The sequence below is a fragment of the Nicotiana tabacum genome, chromosome 3 (assembly GCF_000715075.1).
Source record: "Nicotiana tabacum cultivar K326 chromosome 3, ASM71507v2, whole genome shotgun sequence".
Taxonomy (NCBI): Eukaryota; Viridiplantae; Streptophyta; class Magnoliopsida; order Solanales; family Solanaceae; genus Nicotiana; species Nicotiana tabacum.
This window is the reverse complement of record NC_134082.1, coordinates 161,284,253-161,306,913: the sequence shown is the minus strand read 5'-3', so window position 1 is coordinate 161,306,913 and position 22,661 is coordinate 161,284,253. Positions and strand designations below refer to the sequence as shown.

Sequence of the window (22,661 nt, the reverse complement as noted above, 5' to 3'; positions counted from 1 at the left end):
TAATCATTTTTAATGAAAATAAGGACGTCCAAAGAAGTCATGAATGCCTAGTTATATGCTTCCTTCTTCTATAGTATGTTAAGAATATTTAGCTATGGAAAGATTTAAAGTTCTAAATATTGATAGTTCTTACAGAATTTATTAAAATTTTAGTTAATTTAAAATCCTAAAATATTAGAAAAATAATAAGATGACAATAACTATTTTGTCCAGAATTGAACTTCATTTTAAAGGGGTAAACAAAGACGTATTTCTTCTTTACTTACCATATTAGGCTTCTCCCATTCGTTTCTTCTTTGTTTTGGATAGGTTTCTAGAATTTTATAAAGGATTCAATTTCTCCTTTGCTTACCGTATTAGGTTCTTTCTTCTTTGTTTTGAAATCAGAATTTTGCAAGTATGAAAGAACCTATTTTGTACATTTTTTGTCATAAACATACGTCCTCATAGAAAATTTGTTTGTCACTTGCGGTAAATTTCTATCTTGTACTACGGTTTTAATGTTAGAATCGTTGTTTGATAATTGATAATTGATAAACAACTCTAAATCGAAAGTTTTCAATTGTGATTTTTATTTATAATGTCTCATATATTATCATTGGTTTATGTCTCATGTATGATCATTGATTTAAACTCACTTACGAATATTATACCGGTTGTTTGGATCGTCGCATTCATCACATAAAATTGGTTAAATATTACTCATAACAAGTTGATATTTTATTAATTTAAGATTTTATCACTCTATAGTTGATATATATTTTTAATTAAACGGACAAGTAATTGTAATAAATATTGAAAAAGTATTAAATGACAATTCCCTACAGCACGTAGGAATTGTTCAAACCCAACACATAATATGACTATGAATGGAAAAGAATCTTAAAACTGATTGTTCGTTATGGTCATTTCTTTATTCATGTTAGAACGACTAACATAATATAAATAGGGATTTTTTTTCTAACTATACCATATATGAAACCTTATTACCCTAAATGTGTATAGTTTGTTAATTACCCGCTCAGTCAACACTTTAACTACAATTAATATACCATTCGACTATTAGACATTAAAAGGGCAGAATATTCCCTAAAAAAGCGCTAAAATTAAGGAGAGAATCTTGGTGTTAATTGATTCTACATTAAATTCAATTTTTAAAAAGGGAAAGGAGATTTCTCATCTGCGTATTTTTTTCAGAACTACAATTCAAATTCTCGAGAAAAAAAAGAACGAACAATTCAAATTTTTGAGTTTCAACAACTCAAAGTTGAAAAAATCTGTTCTTCCATATATTTTCCACCATTGATAGCCATTAAAAAGCTTGAAAGCTTTGAATTCAAATTTGGGTTTTCAAAAATCATTATTTGTTTGGATTGGGTGTTGTTGTAAATAATTCGGAATATGTTTAGGAGTTTATATCTCAATTCTGAGGGGTTTTGGTGAAGATTAGACTTGGTTTTGACTGAATTTCAGATTGAAACTCGTCGAAGAAGAAGAAGAAGAAGAAGAAGAAGAAGAAGAAGAAGAAGAAGAAGAAGAAGAAGAAGAAGACATATTTCTAGAAATTATAGATAAATTGTAGAATTGTAGATCAATTGTAGATAATTGTAGATTGGGAAGACTAAAACTTCTACAAATCTTCTACAATTATGTCGAAAATGTAAATTATGCTACAATTGAAATGAGAATTGGGATATTAAAATTCAATGTATCCAGTTTGTAGATATCTACAAATTTTCTACAAAAAATCTACAAAGAAACTACAAATCAGTTTACGTATGTATAAAACAATATTGTTTTGAAGGGTATCTACAAAATTACTACATTTATATTACAATTACACTACAATCTATGTTGGAAAAAAATGTTGACTACAAAATTCTCTTTATCTACAAAATTTCTACAAATAAACTACAAATCAATTTTTCCAGGATTGATGAAGAACAAAACAGCAGAAGATGCAGAAGATGGGCCACCGGAGTTGCTCTTTATTCATGGTGGCCATACAAGTAAAATTTCTAACTTCTCATGGAACCCATGTGAAGACTGGGTCGTCGCTAGTGTTGCTGAAGACAATATACTACAAATCTGGCAGATGGCGGAAAACATCTACCACGATGAAGATGATATACTCAATGGGTCTCATCTCTGTATTTTTTGAGAAGAAGAAGGAATGGAGAAGAGAAAGAAATGAGAGGGGGAAAACGAATATGGTCAGATCTTAGGAATTAAGGGGAGAGAGAAACGTGGGATATAATACCTTTAATTAAGGAGTAAAAACTGCTCATTAATTAGACCATTAATTAAGTATAGTATAAGATTAGTAATTTGGTATACGGGTTTGTAATTAAATCAAACCTTAAACATTGAGGGTAATAAGGTTTCATATATGGTATAGATAGGTAAAAATCCCATATAAATATCAAAAAAAAAAATTAACATGAACATAGTTCTTATAAGAAAATGGTTTATATATAAGGTAAAATTGTGATGGACTTTAAAGTCCTACATAGTAGGATTTTCTACATAAATCAAATAAGGAAAGATTTATTAACCATAATTTTAGTTAATTTCAAACTCCTAAATAATTAATGGAATGACTATTTTGTCTAGTGTCAACTCTATTTTAAAAGGGTAAAAAAGGCGAACGACATTTTGCTAAGAGCCTTCGTGCTTTTAATATAGTACTAGTTTTTTAGTACGCGCGTTGCGCGTGTATTTTATTCTAGGTAAACAATTTCAAAAGATCAAAAAATATTATATGAAATTATGAATTATAAATTAATACTTGAAAAAAAAAGTGTAAGTTCCTAAAAAAGATGATTATTGATCTTATATAGCTAACTCAATAAAGTAAGAAATTATGTCCGATAGACGTCCTCAATTATCTCAATCGAGATACTAACATAAAATTTATTTTAATTTTACTAATCACTTTCACATAGGTAGAATTAAAACGTGACATTTTGAATCATCTTTGGCAACGTTTGTTTTCAAAAGCTATATCTTAAAAATAATTATAATATTAAATCATCTTCTAGAATGCAAAAACTCTTATTGTTTTCCAATAAATAATATTTGACTTTGTCCATATTTTTCTTCTTTAGAAATAATAGAAGGAGAATTAAATGCATATAGTTGTAGAAATAAATTGAGAGAGGAACATAAAAAGAGAAAGAAAAAAAAATGTACTGACTAACGTTAGTATGTTTACCTTATTTTGAATAGTAGAATGTTAATTAACTTGGAAGTCCTAAATATTTGGATTTAAATCCTCATAGCTCAAATATGGAAAACATTTAATAAATTAAATTTTAATCGACTTCGAAATCCTAAATATTTGAGAAATTATTAAATGACTATTTTGTCGAATGTGAAAGTAATTTTTTAAAGGGTTAAAAAAGTGAACGATATTTCGCTAAAGGCCTTCGTGCTTTTAATATAGTACTAGCTTTAGTGTACGTGCGTTGCACGTGTGTTTCGCGTCATTCAGTATAAAATATATAAAATAAATAAATTATTGTATACATTGAAACAATATCTTCTTAACATACAAAGATGATGAATATAGTTGAATTAGTTATATAATATAATATCTTGTGAAATAAGAAATAAATATGTCATGCTGTTGTATCTCGTCTAACATCTCTTTGGAATACAAGTAATACAAATTTCGACTATCAATTAGACCAATGATAGTATTATATTACGTCATAATTTGTCAAAATTTTTATTTCATCAAAATATTATAAACTTTAACTACTGGATATAAATATTTAACCTGATTGTTTATTCGGTAGATGTGTCACTACATTCCCAAATATATCTACTAAATAATGTAATTTTTCATAAAACTTCAGTCACCTAATTAGGCCAGTCTTCAGGAAGTTGTTCTTTAAACAAATTTTCTTAGATCTTCATCCAATAATATTAATTAAATAGTTATTATTTTTCTTAAAAATATTAAAAGCTTGAAAAATAAAATAATAACTTAAATTTTTGAAAAGGAGATATAGTGCATTCCTAAAATCACCCTAAAAGGAAATAATAACATTTTTTTTTTATTAATTATCAAATAATGAATACAAAAAATAATGAAGCTTTAAAATAAATGGTAACCTTTTCACAATTAATTTATCTTCAAGATTCTAACACAAATATTTTATGTAGAAAATTGAAGGTAACCTACTTTTTATAACAAAAAGTATTACAAATTTAAAATACTTGCTAAATATAAAAAGTACGTGATATATAGTAGAGAGTTATATATTTAAAGAATTGATTTTTCTAACGTAGAGGAAGGTTTAGTAAACAATATTTATTACGATTATAGATTATAAGTAAGTATAATTAGTTTTCCATTTCCATGAAGAATAATAAATAAAACCTAATTTAATTTGTCAACATTCTAAAATAAATATTTTATGTAGAAAATAAATTATTTTTATATAACAAAGAGATTTAAAGATTTAAAATATGTTCTGATTTTTTTCTCGGGTTGAGTCTTTTCCCCCCCTTGAAATCTATATGTCTATTTCTTACATGGTGGTAATATTTATTTTTTGTAATCAAGATACATAGTGTTCGTTCATATAGACTTAGAATCTTTCTAACTTTGTATCAAAATTAAAAGACAGCGAAAGTAATTATCTTGTCTAAAAGATATGGCGTTGGTAAATAGAATATGGTTATATAGTTTGTTTTAAATTCTTCAAAAAATTAGTTAATTTAAAGGTCCTAAATCTTAGGGAGATAATTAAATAACTTTTTTTGTCTAGGGTGAACTCTAATTTTAAAATGGTAAAAAAGACGAACACATTTCGCCAAGGACCTTTGTGTTTTTAATATAGTATAAGTTTTTAAGTGTAAGATTTACATAAAATAAACTCTTAATATTTTTAAAGGTTTTGGACTTTTTACATAATTTAAATAAGAAAAAAATTAATAAGTAAAATTTTAATTAATTTTAAACTCCTAAACATAGATTTGTATAAAGTAAACTCTAAACAGTTTTAAAGTTGTAAATGGTAGAACTTTCTGCATAATTCAAATAAGAGATTTTAATGCATAAAATTTTAATTCATTTAACTGTTAAATATTAAGAAATAATTAATTGTCTATTCAATAAATTATTTCTTATACTACTTGACACATACTCCAAGGACTACAGTTTTTGTTTATTTATAATTGAGACAAAAAAAACCCGTTAGTTTTAAGTTTCAATAATCTATTCTAGAAAAATATTAATTCATTGGTAATAGTATTTTACTGATATTGTAGAATTAAGAAAATATATAATAGGTAATATATCTCTTGTTAATGAAAGGAAACGTTGGTGTTTTTGTTTTTAAGTGATTAATATAAGGTAAAAGTTAAATTGATTTTAAAGTCCTAAATTTTAGGATTTTCTACCCAATTTAAATAAGGAATGATTTAATACTTAAAATATAGTAATTAATTTTCAAGTCCTAAATATTAGGAAAATGAGTTAAATGATTATTTTGTCTAGTGCAAAATTAATTCTTAAAGGGTAAAAAAGGTGAACGACATTTCGCTAAGGGTCATCGTGCTTTTAATATAGTACTAGTATTAGGGTACGCGCTTTGTGCGTGTACCTATATCAATAAATATATAATTTTTAAAAATTATATATATATATTATTTGATAGTGTGTTTTAGTTATTGAAAAAATATCAAAGAAAGAAAATGTAAGTTTCTAAATATAATGAATGTTAATCTCACTAAGCTAGCTCATTAAACAAAGAAATCCTATGCCACATAAGTCTTTATATATCTTATTATGATTTATGAGATAATATATATCTTATGAAAATTATTGTTATCTTTATACCAAATACTATAAACAAATAACAAAAAAAATACTTTAAAATAATTATTCAAAGATAATAAAATAAATTGAAGAATTTGAATTTTTGGGTCTTTTAGAAATTTGTGAGCGTAGAGATAGGACTATAGCTCCAAAAACCTATAGATAAATAACAATATAAAGTATGAAATAGCTAATATTGAATTATAAAAAATGATGTAATATGATATGAAAAATATAGGGAGCTACATTTATTAAAATAAATATAAAAAGAAAGAAAAATGATAAGGGTAGTTATTGTAATTTTTTTTTGTCTTGGGTTATATCCTTATTGCTTCAACTTAACATTTTAGCAATTTAACTTTTAATACTATATTATAATAAATTTTTCTCTATTTCTTATTTCTTTCACGGCAATTGCTCTTATTGTGTAAAATAATTTGTGTACCTTAAGAGTTTTCTCAACTTGACAAATAAGTTTACTTACATAATAATTTTAAAACAAAATTGAATTGACTTTTCCGTTGCTTTATTAATTCAAAGACTTAATTATTTGTTGAGATTTTATGCTTTTTTGATAGTATAGAAGATACAAATTATTTTCAAACTATTCTCCTACTCGAGCATAATATTATTCTCTTTACCGATTTTATGTAATATTGAAAACTACATTTAATAATTAGAACAAATATTTAATTAGGTAATGTTAGAATTATAGGTTCCCTAATAAGAGGAATCAATGTAAACATATTTCTATGGAAATCACGTGAGTATACAAGGAAAAGAAACGTAATACTCTTAATTAATTCACTTAAATAATATCTATTTTAAAGTCCTTAATATTAGGGTTTCTTATTTAATTCAATAAGGAAAAATCTAATAATCAAATTTTAGTTTCTTTTAAAGTCCTAAATATTAAGATAATAATTAAATGACTATTTGTCTAGTGTGAGCTCTATTTTAAAATGATAAAAAAGGCAAACGACATTTCGCTAAGGGCTTTCGTGCTTTTAATATAGTATAGATAGATAGATAGATAATGTATGTGAGGACATGTGTTTGTTGTCACGTTTTTATTGAATTAATGTAAAGTTTAGGCGCCGGTAAGTTTTTATTAGGGTTTTAGCGTGGTACATCATAGAGGTGGCAATATCAACTCATTTTTTAGTAGGGTTTAGTTGGATTATGACTTGTTTGTTGACTTTACACAATATATTAAGCCCAAAATGACATGCTAATTAATAGTGTAACCTAACTGGTAAAAATGCAATCCAAACTTAAACATACAAAATAAAATTTGAAGATTGAATTAAGTAGACTTGCAGAACTTAAACTAGTAATATAATAAAAATATATTAGCTTTCACATTTTTGCTCTCATGAAGTTTTAAAAAGGAGGTTGAATCATGCATGTTGGACGGGTTAGGTTGACCCGTTATTTAAGGCCAACTTAACACATACATTTTCATCAAAGCAAATTTTGAATAAATTATCATGATTTGTTTATTCATTTGATTCTATTTGCCGCCGCTATATTAGGAGCAATGCCAAAAGGTTCATGCACGTGTATATAGAAGGGCAATTCGGCACAAAAGTATTTCATATGCAGGATTAGGGGAAGGACTGCGTCGGGATGTGATGTAGACAGCATGTCCAAATGCAAATATCAATGATTGCTTTGACGGCTCGAACCCATAACCTATAAGTCACACGAAGTCTACCCTAATTCTTATGTACGCATATACAAGAATTGATTAAATGTTCGAATCTTCAGATACAAAACTACAAAACACAACCTGAGAATACTTTCCCGTGAACTAAAGGAGCTTTTTCATGTGCAACACTGTGCATATATCAACAAGAACTACCATTTTAAGTAACAGAAACAGGTTTTGTAGGCACAAATTTCATAAGAGGACAATAACATATGTCCACACGAAACATGAAATTACGTACTGACTACTGTGAGTTTGATTTTCTAATTGTGTGTTGGGGGACCCATCCACACAAAATTTTGTCAAATATATGTCGATTCAGTGACTATGTTGGATCTTTTGTCTGTCAATATTTAGCACATGAACCTTGTAACCCAGCACTTTAAAAAAAATTATAATACTAGTGTTACGTGTTTGTCCTGATTTTTTTATCATATTTGAATTTTTCATCTTTTGAAGGAAGGACAACATATTTATCGTAATTGATTTTTCATATTTGGCTAGTCCTTTTTCTTGGAGGAAAGGTTTGGACTTCTATAAATTAGGGATCATTCCTTCTCATTCAGTAGTATCCACAATGTAGTCATATGAAGTTTGAGAGTCGTGTTTAGGGGGAGAGCTTTACGGGACAAGTATTAGTGTGTCACTTGTGTTTGCCTCTTCGTGAAGTTGTTCTCTCGATATCTTGTACTCTCTTTTATTATAGTGGATTGCTCATCTCTGTCCATGGACGTGAGTCAATTGGCCGAACTACATTAAATGTCTGTGTCTCTTTTGGTAAATATTTCTTGTGTTGTCTGATTTATCGTCGTTCAACGTTTGCTTTGTTAGCTTCCACATGAGACCTGACTATTTCAATCCTAACACTAAGAACGTATCAAATTATCTGTCACTTTTTACATTTTGACATTCAAATTATGTGAATTTTGACTAATATTTAAAATATTATTTATCGCATTAATATGAGAAGGATTATAACTTGTAATACTATCTTTATAGTTTCTAATATTTAAATTGTAATTAAAAATATTAAATTGATCTAATTCAATTTAGTTTTGAAGATTAGTCAAATTGATTTTCGAAATGAGAAATATGACAACTAAACTGGACGGAGTAGAAGTATAACCAATATTTCTAATTTCAACTCTTATCAGACTTTTCTTTTTTCATCGTGAGACATCTCTAAGTTGTTCTATCCTCAAAAATTTTATATCTCAACTAAAATATTTAAACTTTAAAATTTGATATGATACTTTCTAATAAAACTAACTTTAGAGTAAAACCCATGTTTGCATGATTGAGGCTATTATGGACCATGTTTCAAAAGGTTCCCAAACCTATGCACTAAATTTAATATCGAAGACATCTTTTTCCAAAAGCCATTTGACTAAATGCAGCACAATCATAAAAGCATACCAAATACCTGACCCATTAATCATTATTGATAGGTGTTACGGCATTTGATTTTTGTGTTAGATATAGCAGTCTCTCTCTCTCTTTTTAATTTCCGTTTCACAAGGAGCAGCATGCTTAACTTAATTAATCCTCATCCAAAATATTTGAGACTTTGATTAGTACGTCTTATATAGACTTAAGGGGATGCAAATGATAATTAAGTGGATGATACTGATTAGAAATTTAGAGAAGACACAAAAATCTAAATTTGTGAATAAGATGTTTTAAAATCTGAATACTCTTAGTGTGCCATGTTATATGACACTGTTCGCTAGATATGAAGTTTAATTTTGTTGCACGATTTGGGTGTTATATAATTATAACTTAAGAAACTATTAAAATAACAGTTAGTTTATAACAGGGTTTAATTTGATGAGTTAAATGAACTTAAATATTCAAAACTTGTGAAATTAAAGTTATACATAATTAAGGTATAAAATATGTTAGAGAAGTCCATAATTTTGTATATATATATAGGTTGAGACAGTATGAAAATCCATGCATTTAAAAGCAATTTAACTTTAAATTTCTATTTTATTCTTAATGACGATAGTCACAAAACTTTCATAGCATCACAAAATTTTAAACTTCTTTATCTTTCTTTCTATTTTTTTGTACATAGTTGAATAGTGCCAAGAAATCGGGGAGTACATATATTTTAATTTTTTTTGTAAATCAATTTTTAAAGTAATTTGATAAAATAAAACTTGTTAAACCGAAGAATTCGTTAATCCAGTTAACAAACCAAACGAAATATACCCTTTTCCCGAAATCTCTTCTCAGTCTGAGCCGACAAGAAATCACGCGTCCTTTGTATGGATTATGGAGTTTGACAAACTGGCTAACAACCACATGTCCTCCCACTTCATTTATAGTAGAGAACAACAAAAAAAATTCATATATTAGTACTACCACACTTTTTCATTCTACAATCAAAAGAGAGACACAAACCTTAAAGAACACCACACCTGGAAAATTACTACAGCATAAACGAAATTACAATGAGGCAATATTTCCAAAACGTTGTTATCTTCACATTTATGATATTATTGTCCATAATGTATTTGCAATCCAACGGCAGAGAGCTCCGTCCAGCGGAGCACGGGTTGACGAATCAAGACTTATCATCCACACCAACTACAAACGACGACGTTCCGGACATGCTCTCGTTCTTCGACGGCGGTGGCCGGCGGAATGCTCAGCCGCCGGTGGCGCTGCCGATTGCGAAGAACTTGACGTGGATTGGCGGCGACGGAGGAGGGATGCCGGTTCACCACAACAGTAAAGATCACGTGAGGGAAGCATTATTGATTTCCAGCTTGGTGTGTGGAGCAACCGGTATTGTTTTGCTTGCAGTTTCCGCGTTTGTTTATGTCTTTAGGCTCAGAAAGGAAAAACAAGTGCAAACACAAGGAGAAACGTCGTTGTCAACTTCAGCAGATAACGTTGTTGTCGCCCACAAATGAATTACAGTGTTTGTCTCATTTTCAATATTTATTTTTATTTCTATTTTCTTTCCTATTATGTATGTAAAATATATGTACATAATTCACCAATTTTCTTTTATCTTTGTCTGTGTTTAAGTGTGGTATCAAATATATTTGCACAATGAAGTTACTTATAAGGTAAATATAGATTAGTCATTAATAGTGCCTGATGAAATTAGTAAGTAACCAACTATTTTAGGTTAAACTATATTAATAATGTAAAAACATATTTAGATAGTCAGTATTGTATAACGTAACTTTGATCCATTTTCTTTCTATATTTCTTTAATTGGATGTCAAGCCAATTGTACGAATTCTTGGTCTGATTTGTGAAATTAGTGCCGGCAGAGCATCCGATCGCGTCGAGTTTAAGTCGATTGAAGATGGTGTATACGGTTAAAATCGGGCCTACCCGATTTTACTATTTGATCGAGACCAAATAGGCAAATATGGCAGACTTCGAGCAAAGCATAATAACGGAAAAGCGAAATATCCGTGACCGGTCGAAGATCACGGCGGAAATCCCGGAATTGATCAAATCAAGGGCGATTATTAGGCGAATCATGGGGTTTGCTTCCGTAATTAGAATTATATCATAAATAGGATTCTTCTACTATATAAAGAGAGTTCTAATCATTTTGTAAACACCTTACACTCTGAAATATCAAAGCAATATAACGCCTTTTCTTTAGTTCATATACTTGTTCATCAGCTTGTTATATTTTAACTGTTCTTGCACAAGTCAGTTCGAGGGTATCCAAGCTCAAAGGGTGAATTCCATTCAAACACTGGTTTGCTTTATCTTATTATCAATTTCTATCACTAATCTTTACATTTATCAATTGGTATTAGGTGATATCACGTGTCCTTAAAATCACATTATAAGTTTAATTGTTATCCAGTTTTTAGGGTAAACAGTTTAGCGCCCACCGTGAAGCTAAGGATAATAGTGATTGCCTCTCGTAACACATACCACTTTACGCTTGTTCTTCTGAGTGTTTTTGATTTCAGGATAAGCATGTCTAACTCGCAAGCAGTACCCACTCACGCCGATAACGACCTCGATTTCCATGGAGAAAACAATGATGTACCAGGGATCGAAGTGCATTAGGCATGCCATGAGGGAGTACCAATCACAGACCTTGTTGATGTCAGTTCTCATGTCGCCCTAAATGCAAATTTGGGCGTCGACCCTAGAATTAGCGTCCGAAGAGATGCCCAAGCAGCTGATCAGAACACATAGAGCGGTTAAGAAGGCGGAGTTAGCCTCCAATTGATATTTGAAATGTTACAGGCTCAGCAAGCCACTATAATGCAACTACAGAATCAATATCGAATACCAAGCAGGATCGAACCAAAAATTGTTCGTAGGGTCGAATCTATAACGGAGAGATTGAATGCCAATGATTCAGGGGCTAACCCTGCTATTATGAAAATGCTCGAGGAGCTCACTAAACGGATTGAATCAGGAGAAAAGAAAATCAAGGCAAATGATAAAATGGTAAAAGTATAGGCACCACCGATTCTAAAAGGTTTGGATTCGAAGAAGTTTGTGCAGAAGCCTTTCCCCCCAAGTGTGGCTTCGAAGCCTATCCTGAAAAAATTTCGCATACCAGACATTACAAAATACAATGGAACCACCGACCCTAATGAATGTGTCACTTCTTATACGTGCGCAATAAAGGGGAATGACTTAGAAGATGATGAGATTGAATCCGTTCTATTGAAAAAGTTTGGTGAAACTTTATCGAAAGGGGCAATGATATGGTACCATAATTTGCCGCCCAATTCCATCGACTCCTTCGCCATGCTTGCAGATTCCTTCGTGAAGGCACACGCCGGAGCAATAAGGTTGCGACAAGGAAATCGGACCTCTTCAAGGTTATACAAAAGGATAACACAATTCTATCACTAATCTTTACATTTATCAATTGGTATTAGGTGAAATCACGTATCCTTAAAACCACATTATAAGTTTAGTTGTTATCCAATTTTTAGGGTAAACAATTTGGCGCTCACCGTGGGCCTAAAGATAATAGTGATTGCCTCTCGTAACACACACCATTTTACGCTTGTTCTTGTGAGTGTTTGATTTCAGGATCAACATGTCTAACTCGCAAGCAGTACCCACTCACGCCGATAACGACCTCGATTTCCATGGAGAAAATGATGATGTACCAGGGATTGAAGTGCATCAGGCTGGCCACGAGGGAGTACCAATCACAGACCCCGTTGATGTCAGTTCGCATATCGCCCTAAATGCAAATTTGGGCGTCGACCCTGGAATGTCCGCAGAGATGCCCGAGCAGCTGATCAGAATGCATAGAGCGGTAAATTAGGCGGAGTTAGCCTCCAATTGATATTTGAAATGTTACAGGCTCAGCAAGCCGCTATAGCGCAGCTACAGAATCAGCATCGAAAACCAAGTAGGATAGAACCAGAGCCTGAACCAGAAAATGTTCGTAGGGTCGAACCTATACCGGAGAGATCGAACGCCAATGATTCAGGGGCTAACTCTGCTATTATGAAAATTCTCGAGGAGCTCACTAAACGGATTGAATCAGGAGAAAAGAAAATCGAGGCAAATGATAAAAAGGTAAAAATATACAACTCCCGGGTTGACCAAATACCGGGGGCACCACCGAATCTAAAAGGTTTGGATTCGAAGAAGTTTGTGCAGAAGCCTTTCCCCCCAAGTGCGGCTCCAAAGCCTATCCCGAAAAAATTCCGCATGCCAGAAATTACTAAATACAATGGAACCACTGACCCTAATGAATGTGTCACTTCTTATACGTACGCAATAAAGGGGAATGACTTAGAAGATGACGAGATTGAATCCGTTCTATTGAAAAAGTTTGGTGAAACTTTATCGAAAGAGGCAATGATATGGTACCATAATTTTCCGCCCAATTCCATCGACTCCTTCGCCATGCTTGCAGATTCCTTCGTGAAGGCACATGCCGGAGCAATAAGGTTGCGACTAGGAAATCGGACCTCTTCAAGGTGAGACAAAAGAACAATGAAATTCTATCACTAATCTTTACAATTATCAATTGGTATTAGGTGAAATTACGTGACCTTAAAATCACATTATAAGTTTAATTGTTATCCAGTTTTTAGGGTAAATAGTTTGGCGCCCACCGTGGAGCTAAGGATAATAGTGATTACCTCTCGTAACACATACCACTTTACGTTTGTTCTTGTGAGGGTTTTTGATTTCAGGATCAGCATGTCTAACTCGTAAGCAGTACCCACTCACGCCGATAACGACCTAGATTTCCATGGAGAAAACGATGATGTACCAGGGATCGAAGTGCATCAGGCTGGCCACGAGGGAGTACCAATCACAGACCCCGTTGATGTCAGTTCGCATGTCGCCCTAAATGAAAATTTGGGCGTCGACCCTAGAATTAGCGTCCGCAGAGATGCCCAAGCAGCTGACAGAATGCATAGAGCAGTAAAGAAGGCGGAGTTAGCCTCCAATTGATATTTGGAATGTTACAGACTCAGCAAGCCGCTATAGTGCAACTACAAAATCAACATCGAACACCAAACATGATCGAACCAGAGCCTGAACCAGAAACTGTTCGTAGGGTAGAACCTATACCGGTGAGATCGAACGCCAATGATTCAGGGGCTAACCCTGCTATTATGAAAATTCTCGAGGAGCTCACTAAATGGATTGAATTAGGAGAAAAGAAAATTGAGGCAAATGATAAAAAGGTAAAAATATAGGCACCACCGATTCTAAAAGGTTTGGATTCGAGAAGTTTGTGCAGAAGCCTTTCCCCCCAAGTGTGGCTTCGAAGGCTATCCCGAAAAAATTCCGCATGCCAGAAATTATAAAATACAATGGAACCACCGACCCTAATGAACGTGTCACTTCTTATACGTGCGCAATAAAGGGGAATGACTTAGAAGATAACGAGATTGAATCCGTTCTATTGAAAAAGTTTGGTGAAACTTTATCGAAGGGGGCAATGATATGGTACAACAATTTGCCTCCCAATTCAATCAACTCTTTCGCCATGCTTGCAGATTCCTTCATGAAGGCACACGCTGGAGCAATAAGGTTGCGACTAGGAAATCGGACCTCTTCAAGGTGAGAGATAAGGACAACGAAATTCTATCACTAATCTTTACATTTATCAATTGGTATTAGGTGATATCACGTGTCCTTAAAATCACATTATAAGTTTAATTGTTATCTAGTTTTTAGGGTAAATAGTTTGGCACCACCGTAAGGCTAAGGATAATAGTGATTGCCTCTCGTAACACATACCATTTTACGCTTGTTCTTGTGAGTGTTTTTTATTTCAGGATCAGCATGTCTAACTCGCAAGCAGTACCCACTCACGCCGATAACGACCCCAATTTCCATGGAGAAAACAATGATGTACCAGGGATCGAAGTGCATTAGGCATGCCATGAGGGAGTACCAATCACAGACCTTGTTGATGTCAGTTCGCATGTCGCCCTAAATGCAAATTTGGGAGTCGACCCTAGAATTAGCGTCCGAAGAGATGCCCGAGCAGCTGATCAGAATGCATAAAGCAGTAAAAAAGGCGGAGTTAGCCTCCAATTGATATTTGAAATGTTACAGGTTCAGCAAGCCGCTATAGCGCAACTACAGAATCAACATCGAAAACCAAGTAGGATAGAACCAGAGCCTGAACCAGAAAATGTTCGTAGGTTTGAACCTATACCAGAGAGATCGAACGCCAATGATTCGGGGGCTAACCCTGCTATTATGAAAATGCTCGAGGAGCTCACTAAATGGATTGAATCAGGAAAAAAGAAAATCGAGGCAAATGATAAAAAGGTAAAAATATACAACTCCCGGGTTGACCAAATATCGGGGCAGCACCGATTTTAAAAGGTTTGGATTCGAAGAAGTTTGTGCAGAAGCCTTTCCCCCCAAGTGCGGCTCCGAAGCCTATCCCAAAAAAAATTCATATGACGGAAATTACTAAATACAATTGAACCACCGACCCTATTGAACGTGTCACTTCTTATACGTGCACAATAAAGGGGAATGATTTAAAAGATGACGAGATTGAATCTATTCTATTGAAAAAGTTTGGTGAAACTTTGTCGGAAGGGGCAATGATATGGTTCCATAATTTTCCGCCCAATTCCATCGAATCCTTCGCCATGCTTGCAGATTCCTTCGTGAAGGCACAAGCTGGAGCAATAAGGTGCGACTAAGAAATTGGACGTCTTCAAGGTGAGACAAAAGGACAACAAAATGTTAAGGAAATTTGTGTCTCGGTTCCAGATTGAATGTATGGACCTACCCCCGGTCACAGATGATTAGGTTGTTCAAGCTTTTACTCAAGGTTTAAATGAACGGAGTTAGATAGCATCATAACAACTAAAGAAGAACTTAATTGGATATCCAGCTGTAATCTGGGCCGATGTACATAATCGATACCAGTAAAAGATCAGGGTCAAGGATGAACAATTGGGAACTCCTTCCGGTTCTGTTTACCCAAATAGGACCGTCGGTCGAATTCAAAGGGACATCGATAGAAAACCTCGAACAAATAGAGATCGGTATCAACCATACAACACAGATCATAGAAACAACGGCCCAAGATGTAATCCTATTCGAAATGATCAAAGGAATGATCGAGGACAGAGCTCCCTAGGGCTCATGAGTAAAAGTGGCTTCGATAAACATATCGATCCCGCAGAAGCACCACGACTGTCAGAATATAACTTTAGCATCGATGCATCGGGTATTGTATCAGCCATTGGACAGATCAAGGATACTAGATGGCCCAGACCCCTATAGACCGATATAGCTCAGAGAAACCCTAATCAAACATGCAAATAGCATGGTACCCATGGTCATAAAACTGAAGACTGCAGACAGTTGAGAGATGAGGTAGCTCGTTCATTAACGAGGCTCATCTTCGAGAATTCTTGAGTGACCGAGCTAATAATCACTTCAGAGACAGAGATATAAATAGGAAAAATAAACAAGAAGAACCACAACATGTAATTCATATGATCGTTGTGGGGTTCATATTCCCCAAGGACCTGTATTTAAACACACTAAGGTGACGATCACGAGGGAAAAACAAACTCGGGATTACTTACCAGAAGAACCCTTGTCTTTCAACAATGAGGATGTAGAAGGGATCAAACAGCCTCACAACGATACACTGGTAATATCTATCCTTATTGTCGCACCTCCTTTTGTCCTGCGCCCCCGCAAAGGGGCGCAGAGGGAGTTTTTCCAATTAAAGGACAATCGAAACGGGATTTATTATTTAAAAATTCAGAGTCGCCACTTGGGAGATTTATGGTGTCCCAAGTCACCGGTTGAATCCCGAATCGAGGAAAAGATTGACTCTGTATTACAATCTGCGTACCAGAAATCCGGATAAGGAATTCTGTTAACCCGGGAGAAGGTGTTAGGCATTCCCGAGTTCCATGGTTCTAGCACGGTCGCTCAATTGTCATATTCGGCTTGTTTATCTGATTTTAATACATGTTGAACCTATGTGCAAATTTTAACTTTTTACCGCTTTTATTATTATTATTATAAAAGAGAATTGCAATGTTATTAAAATACGTTTTGAACCACGTCACATCAATGCACCCATGATTTTGGAAACGTTTTAACATCGTTGAGATTTGGATTTGGGTCGCATAAATGCGCACCCGAGTTTAGGGAAGTAATATTATTAAAGGCGCGCCTAAAGCGACTAGTGTATTATTATTTTGGGTAAAGCCATGAAATTTTGCTAAACGGCCTATCCGAAATCTAAGTAATTTTACCAACACGTATAGAGGGCCCCGTAGCTTGTGTACTTTTGTTTGTCGAGGCTCGTCTCATTCATTATATTTTTTTAAAGGAATTTGCAACGTCGTGGAAATGCATCTCGAACCACGTCACAATCAATGTACCCGTGATTAGCGACACATTTCGACTCCGTTGGGATTTGGATTTGGGTCACATAAATGTGCACCCGAATTTGAGAAGGTAATGTTATTTAAAGTACGCGCCTAAAGAGATTAATGCGTGGTTATTTTGGGGAAAAGGCCGTGAAGTTCACTAAGCGGCCGATCCCGAGTTCTAAGTAATTAATACATACATTTGTGAGGGCCCCGCAATCTATGCATTTCACTAGGCGAGGCTCATCTCGTTTATTTTAAAAGGGCAATCCTAAAGTGACTACATTTCTATTAAGTTCGTCTCTAAAATAAAAGAGAAGAAGTCCTAATTAGTTAATATTATAAAAAGCGGGCTTCGAGTTCAAGTTCGAGTCCAAACAAAAGGACGAACCTTTTAATTTGAACCCGCTACCTAACTCAAAACCCCAAACTTATATTGTGTTAACTATATACTGAAACCTTTAAATCAGGCCCAAATTAAATGGGCCAACTAATTCTACTTGTGAACGAACAACAATCGGTGGGCCTTGAGGCAAGCCCAAAACCGAATGGGGCGTGCCAAGCTGCGTAGGAGAGATCGAGGGATCGAGCCCCTGAAGTCGAGCATTTACTTATTCATTTGCATGTCATGAGGTAAGCATCCTGATTTTATAGTGAAAGCAGTACGTCGTTCTATTTGGAACAACTTGAACAAAATAACCACAACACTCTTTATGGGCCAATTTTAACATGCCATGATGTAGCAAATAAACAGTCTTATTTTAGTACAAAACACATGACGACCATTATTCATTGCAATGTGAATCGCTTTCAAATGACTTCACGAAACAAATTAACAAAACTGAAATTAATCTAACTATCCTATTAACCTAACATAAAACTAAATACAACCACTGCTCGAGATCACAGGCTTATATACATTCAAGACATATCGAGTGATAATCTAGCTAATAAAGAAATAGTTTCAGTTTATTTATACAGTCATGTCAAATAGAACTAACAGCTGCATTTCCATTTCATCTCAACTTCAACTTCAAATTCGAACTTACATCAACACAGGTTTTTAGAATATGTACCTGGATAGGAAATACAATGGAGAAGAAGAAGGAGTGATCAACACAACAGATAACACAACACAACAGCAACAAACAGCAACATAGTGACAGAACAAACCGGTAACACATTTAAAAGGAACCAGCAGAATTCCAGCAAACCCGATGAAACAGTAGCAAATAACCAATAGCAAACACAAACACCCAGCAGAATTCCCAGCAATACCAACAACAATACAAACACCCAGTAACTGACCCCAAAAACAGCTTGATAGCAACCAAATATCAATCAAAACACAAGCAGAAACACCCCTGGAATTCAGTAATCAAGAGAAACTCGAAAATACAACTCCACAGTTAAAGCTGAAACTCTTTTTAGTTTCAATGGGATAGCACTAGTTGAACTAGACTAGCTCTTAAAACTCTCTTCCAGTTTTCAGGATGTTCAAACCCTTAAGATTTCCCGAGTCTTTTCTCTTCTAAAGTCTGCCCCAAAGAACAGCCAGACCAGACTAAAAAAAAGTCCCCCCCTAATTCTGTCCAAACCCCTTTTTATACCCAAACCTCAGCCCCTTTCCAGCTCTAAGGAGCACCTAGCTAATTAGGAAAGTATTTCTGCCCATGATACTCCCTGACAGCCACTACTACATGTTTTTTCTCTTTTTAATCCAAGGTTATGGGTGACTTAACTTATTTAATCAACTTCCCATGCCATTAAACCTTGTTCCCCACTAATTACTAAACAATTCATTAGTTTATTGGTACTTTAATACCCTACTGTCAGGACATTCAACTTAAATCAATTTCAAACCTTTCAATCCCAAAATACCCTCCTAAAGTCCCTGAAATTACTGCCCAGCCCTAAACCTCTTAATCTGATGGTAGAACTCTATAAGTTATAACCTTAACAACTGATTTCTAACTGATCACTAAAGTACTACAGCTATAACCAATTCACAACCAAATTCAAACAATGATTCAATCAGAATTGAAGCAGTATGAATCAAATTATTATCAGGTTATTCTAACATTCAAGCATGTAAAACTAATCGACAACACTTATCCAATCGACTACACTAATTACAACACATACAATCAGTAGCAAATCAGAATCGAACAGGCACACAGGTGATTCGAGTCATATTGATAGAAACAGGGATTCATAATAAAACTTAACTAATCGACGAAACTCATTCAAATCGATTATATAGTTTATCATATACTTGACCATGACCAGAAAAAGTTTGACCAAATAAAAGGTCATTGAAGAAGGACAGAATCAATCGACAAAAAGAATTGAAAAATCAATAAAACTAAACTAAACAAATAAACAGATATAAACACATACAAAATGGAACAAACAGGAAAGGAAAAATACCTCAAGAACTCGGACACTAGACGATCCTGACTCGGACTCTTTGAGGTCGAACGGACCTTAATCGAGTGTTCTCAATTGAGAACACTTCGCCTAAGGTCGATTTGAACCCCAAATCATCCTTTAATTTGGACAGACTTCAACCTTTGGTTTTCTCGGGTTCTTGGGGGTTCGATTTGGGGTTCGAACGGTTCTGGTCTGATTTGAACCAAACCAATGGTGGTTTGGTGACGAGGGAGGTCAAGGAGATGTCCGGTATGAGTTTGGGACTGGTTGGGGTAGATTTAGGTTCTGCTCGAATCTTCGATTAAAGATTCGAGAAGCTGGGGGTTGATTCGAGGCAAACGGTTAGCGGATCTGTAACGAGGGTGGTCAGATGGTTCAGGGGTGTTATTTGGGTGGCCGGCGGCGTCGTTGCTGCTGGGTTTCAGGCGAAAGTGTGGGGTGGCGGCTCTAGGGTTTCGAGGGGTCGTCTCTGAGAGAGATGACTGAACAGGGGGGTGTTTGGAAATGAGAGGGGAGTAATGGGTCTGGGTATTTTGGTACATTAGATTGAGGGGATTAATGTGATCCGTTGGATCAATGAAGATTGACGGCTAGGATCAAGGAGATTAACCAATACGGCATCGTTTGGTTTAAGTAGGGGGGGCGGTTTGAACCGGGTAACGGGTTGGGCCAGGGAATGGGTAAGGGAGACGACTTTTGAGCTGTTGGATCATGCAGGACCAACGGCTGTGATTGATTGCTATTGAAACGACATCGTTCGAACGTCTGTGAGATTTGGACCGGTCTGGGCATCTGTTTGGGCCTAATTTTTGGTCAAAATAAAACGACCCAGTTCCGATTTGGTCCAATTTTTCACTCTTTTTTTTTCTTTCATTTTCTTTTAATTCCTAAAAACCAAAATTCCTAAATTAAATTGTAAAACCAAAATTATTTTAAAAAGATATTGATTAACCCTTAACAATAATTAACACACAAGATCTAATATTGATTAAAATAAAATCACACAATTAAATAATAAAAATGACAAAGCTACCAAAAATTCATATTTTTGTGATTTTCATTCTTTAAAATAGGACATGGTTTAATTAATTCAAAATGCATAATTAAAACCTAAAAATGCATGCAACATGTATTTTGGTATTTTTCAATTAATTAAAACAAGGTAAACATTCACAGACAAAAATAATTATCCAAAATGTCACGCAAAATTCTCAAAATTATACCGAAAGGCAATTTGTTTTATTTTTCGATTTCTTTTGGAGTAGTTTTCGTGAAGCAAAAATTATGTGCTCACACTTATGAATAAAATTCAAGTTAAACGTGTATTGATCGATCCAGGTAGCTCGGCAAATATTATTCGATCAAGGGTTGTAGAGCAACTCGGCCTCCACGATCAAATCGTGCCCGTAGCTTGGGTACTCAACGGCTTCAACATGGCAAGTGAAACCACCAAAGGGGAAATCTTTTTGCCGGTAAATATGGCCGGGACCATCCAAGAAATGAAGTTCCATGTGATTGAAGGTGACATGAGGTACAACGCACTACTTGAAAGGCCTTGGATTCATAATATGAGAGTACCCTTGACGTTTCATCAAGTCTTGAAATTCCCAACATCAGAAGGAATAAAAATGGTGTAATGTGAACAACCCGCCGCCAAAGAAATATTTGCAATTGATGAGGTAATACCAGTATCGGCGCTTTCATCAAAAAAGGGAATGGAGTCGAAGGGAAAGCAAGAAGTCAAATAGAAACCGCAGTCACCGGCCTCGGCCTGATCAGAGGAGCAGGAAACTTTCGAGGATGATGATTACACAATACCTCTAACCTTCATAATTCCCGATGATTCCGATGCAACAAAGTCAATGGTCGAAGAGCTAGAACAAATCATACTGATCGAGTATCTGCCCGATCGAAATGTATACCTGGGCACGGGGTTAACTCCCGAGCTCTAGAAAAAACTCGTTCAATTCCTTTTAAATAACATGGATGGTTTTGCTTCGTCCTACCTAGATATGGCATGGATCCCACCGGAGATCACTATGCATAGACTGAGCTTGGACCGGAAGTTCCGCCCGATGACACAAAAGTGTAGATATCAGTCCGAGGCAAAACATGTATTCATTAAGGACGAGGTAACTAAACTTCTCAATATAGGATCCATTCAGGAGGTAAAATATCTCGAATGGTTAGCAAACGTAATTGTACTCCCTAAAAAGGAAAACAAACTTAAAATGTGTGTAGACTAGAAGGATTTAAACAAGGCATTCCTTAAAGATTCTTTTCCTTTGCCGAATATCGATAGCATGATCGATGCCACGGCCGGCCACGAGATCCTTAGTTTTCTCGATGCCTACTCCATATACAATCAAATACAAATAAACCCGGAGGATCAGAAAAAGACTTTGTTTATCACTAAATACGGCACCTACTGCTATAATGTAATGTCGTTCAGACTAAAAAATGTTGGTCCTACTTATCAACGCCTAGTAAATCGAATGTTCGAAGAACAAATAGGTAAATCAATGGAGGTTTATATTGATGATATGCTAGTTAAGTTCCTACGAGCAGAGGACCATTTGAAACATTTGCAGGAGACCTTCGACATACTGAGAAAATACAACATGAAGCTCAACCCGGAGAAATGCGCATTCGGGGTCGGTTCGGGCAAGTTCCTCGGCTTTATGGTATCAAATTGGGGAATCGAAATCAACCCCGATAAAATCAAGGCAATTGAAGACATCACAGTTGTTGATACTGTCAAGGCTGTACAAAGGTTTACATGGCGTATAGCCGCCCTAGGTCAATTTATTTCGAGGTCCTCAAATAGGAGCCACTGTTT

At 34.5% G+C, this 22,661-nt stretch overlaps 1 protein-coding gene across 1 annotated transcript; it reads left to right on the top strand.

Annotated features, from left to right (window-relative positions):
* The first annotated feature begins 10,054 nt into the window (after positions 1 to 10,054).
* Positions 10,055 to 10,462, top strand: LOC107832092 (uncharacterized). The gene has a single exon (XM_016659905.2). The coding sequence runs from the start codon at positions 10,055 to 10,057 to the stop codon at positions 10,460 to 10,462; it is 408 nt and encodes a 135-aa protein (XP_016515391.2).
* Positions 10,463 to 22,661: the final 12,199 nt, after the last annotated feature.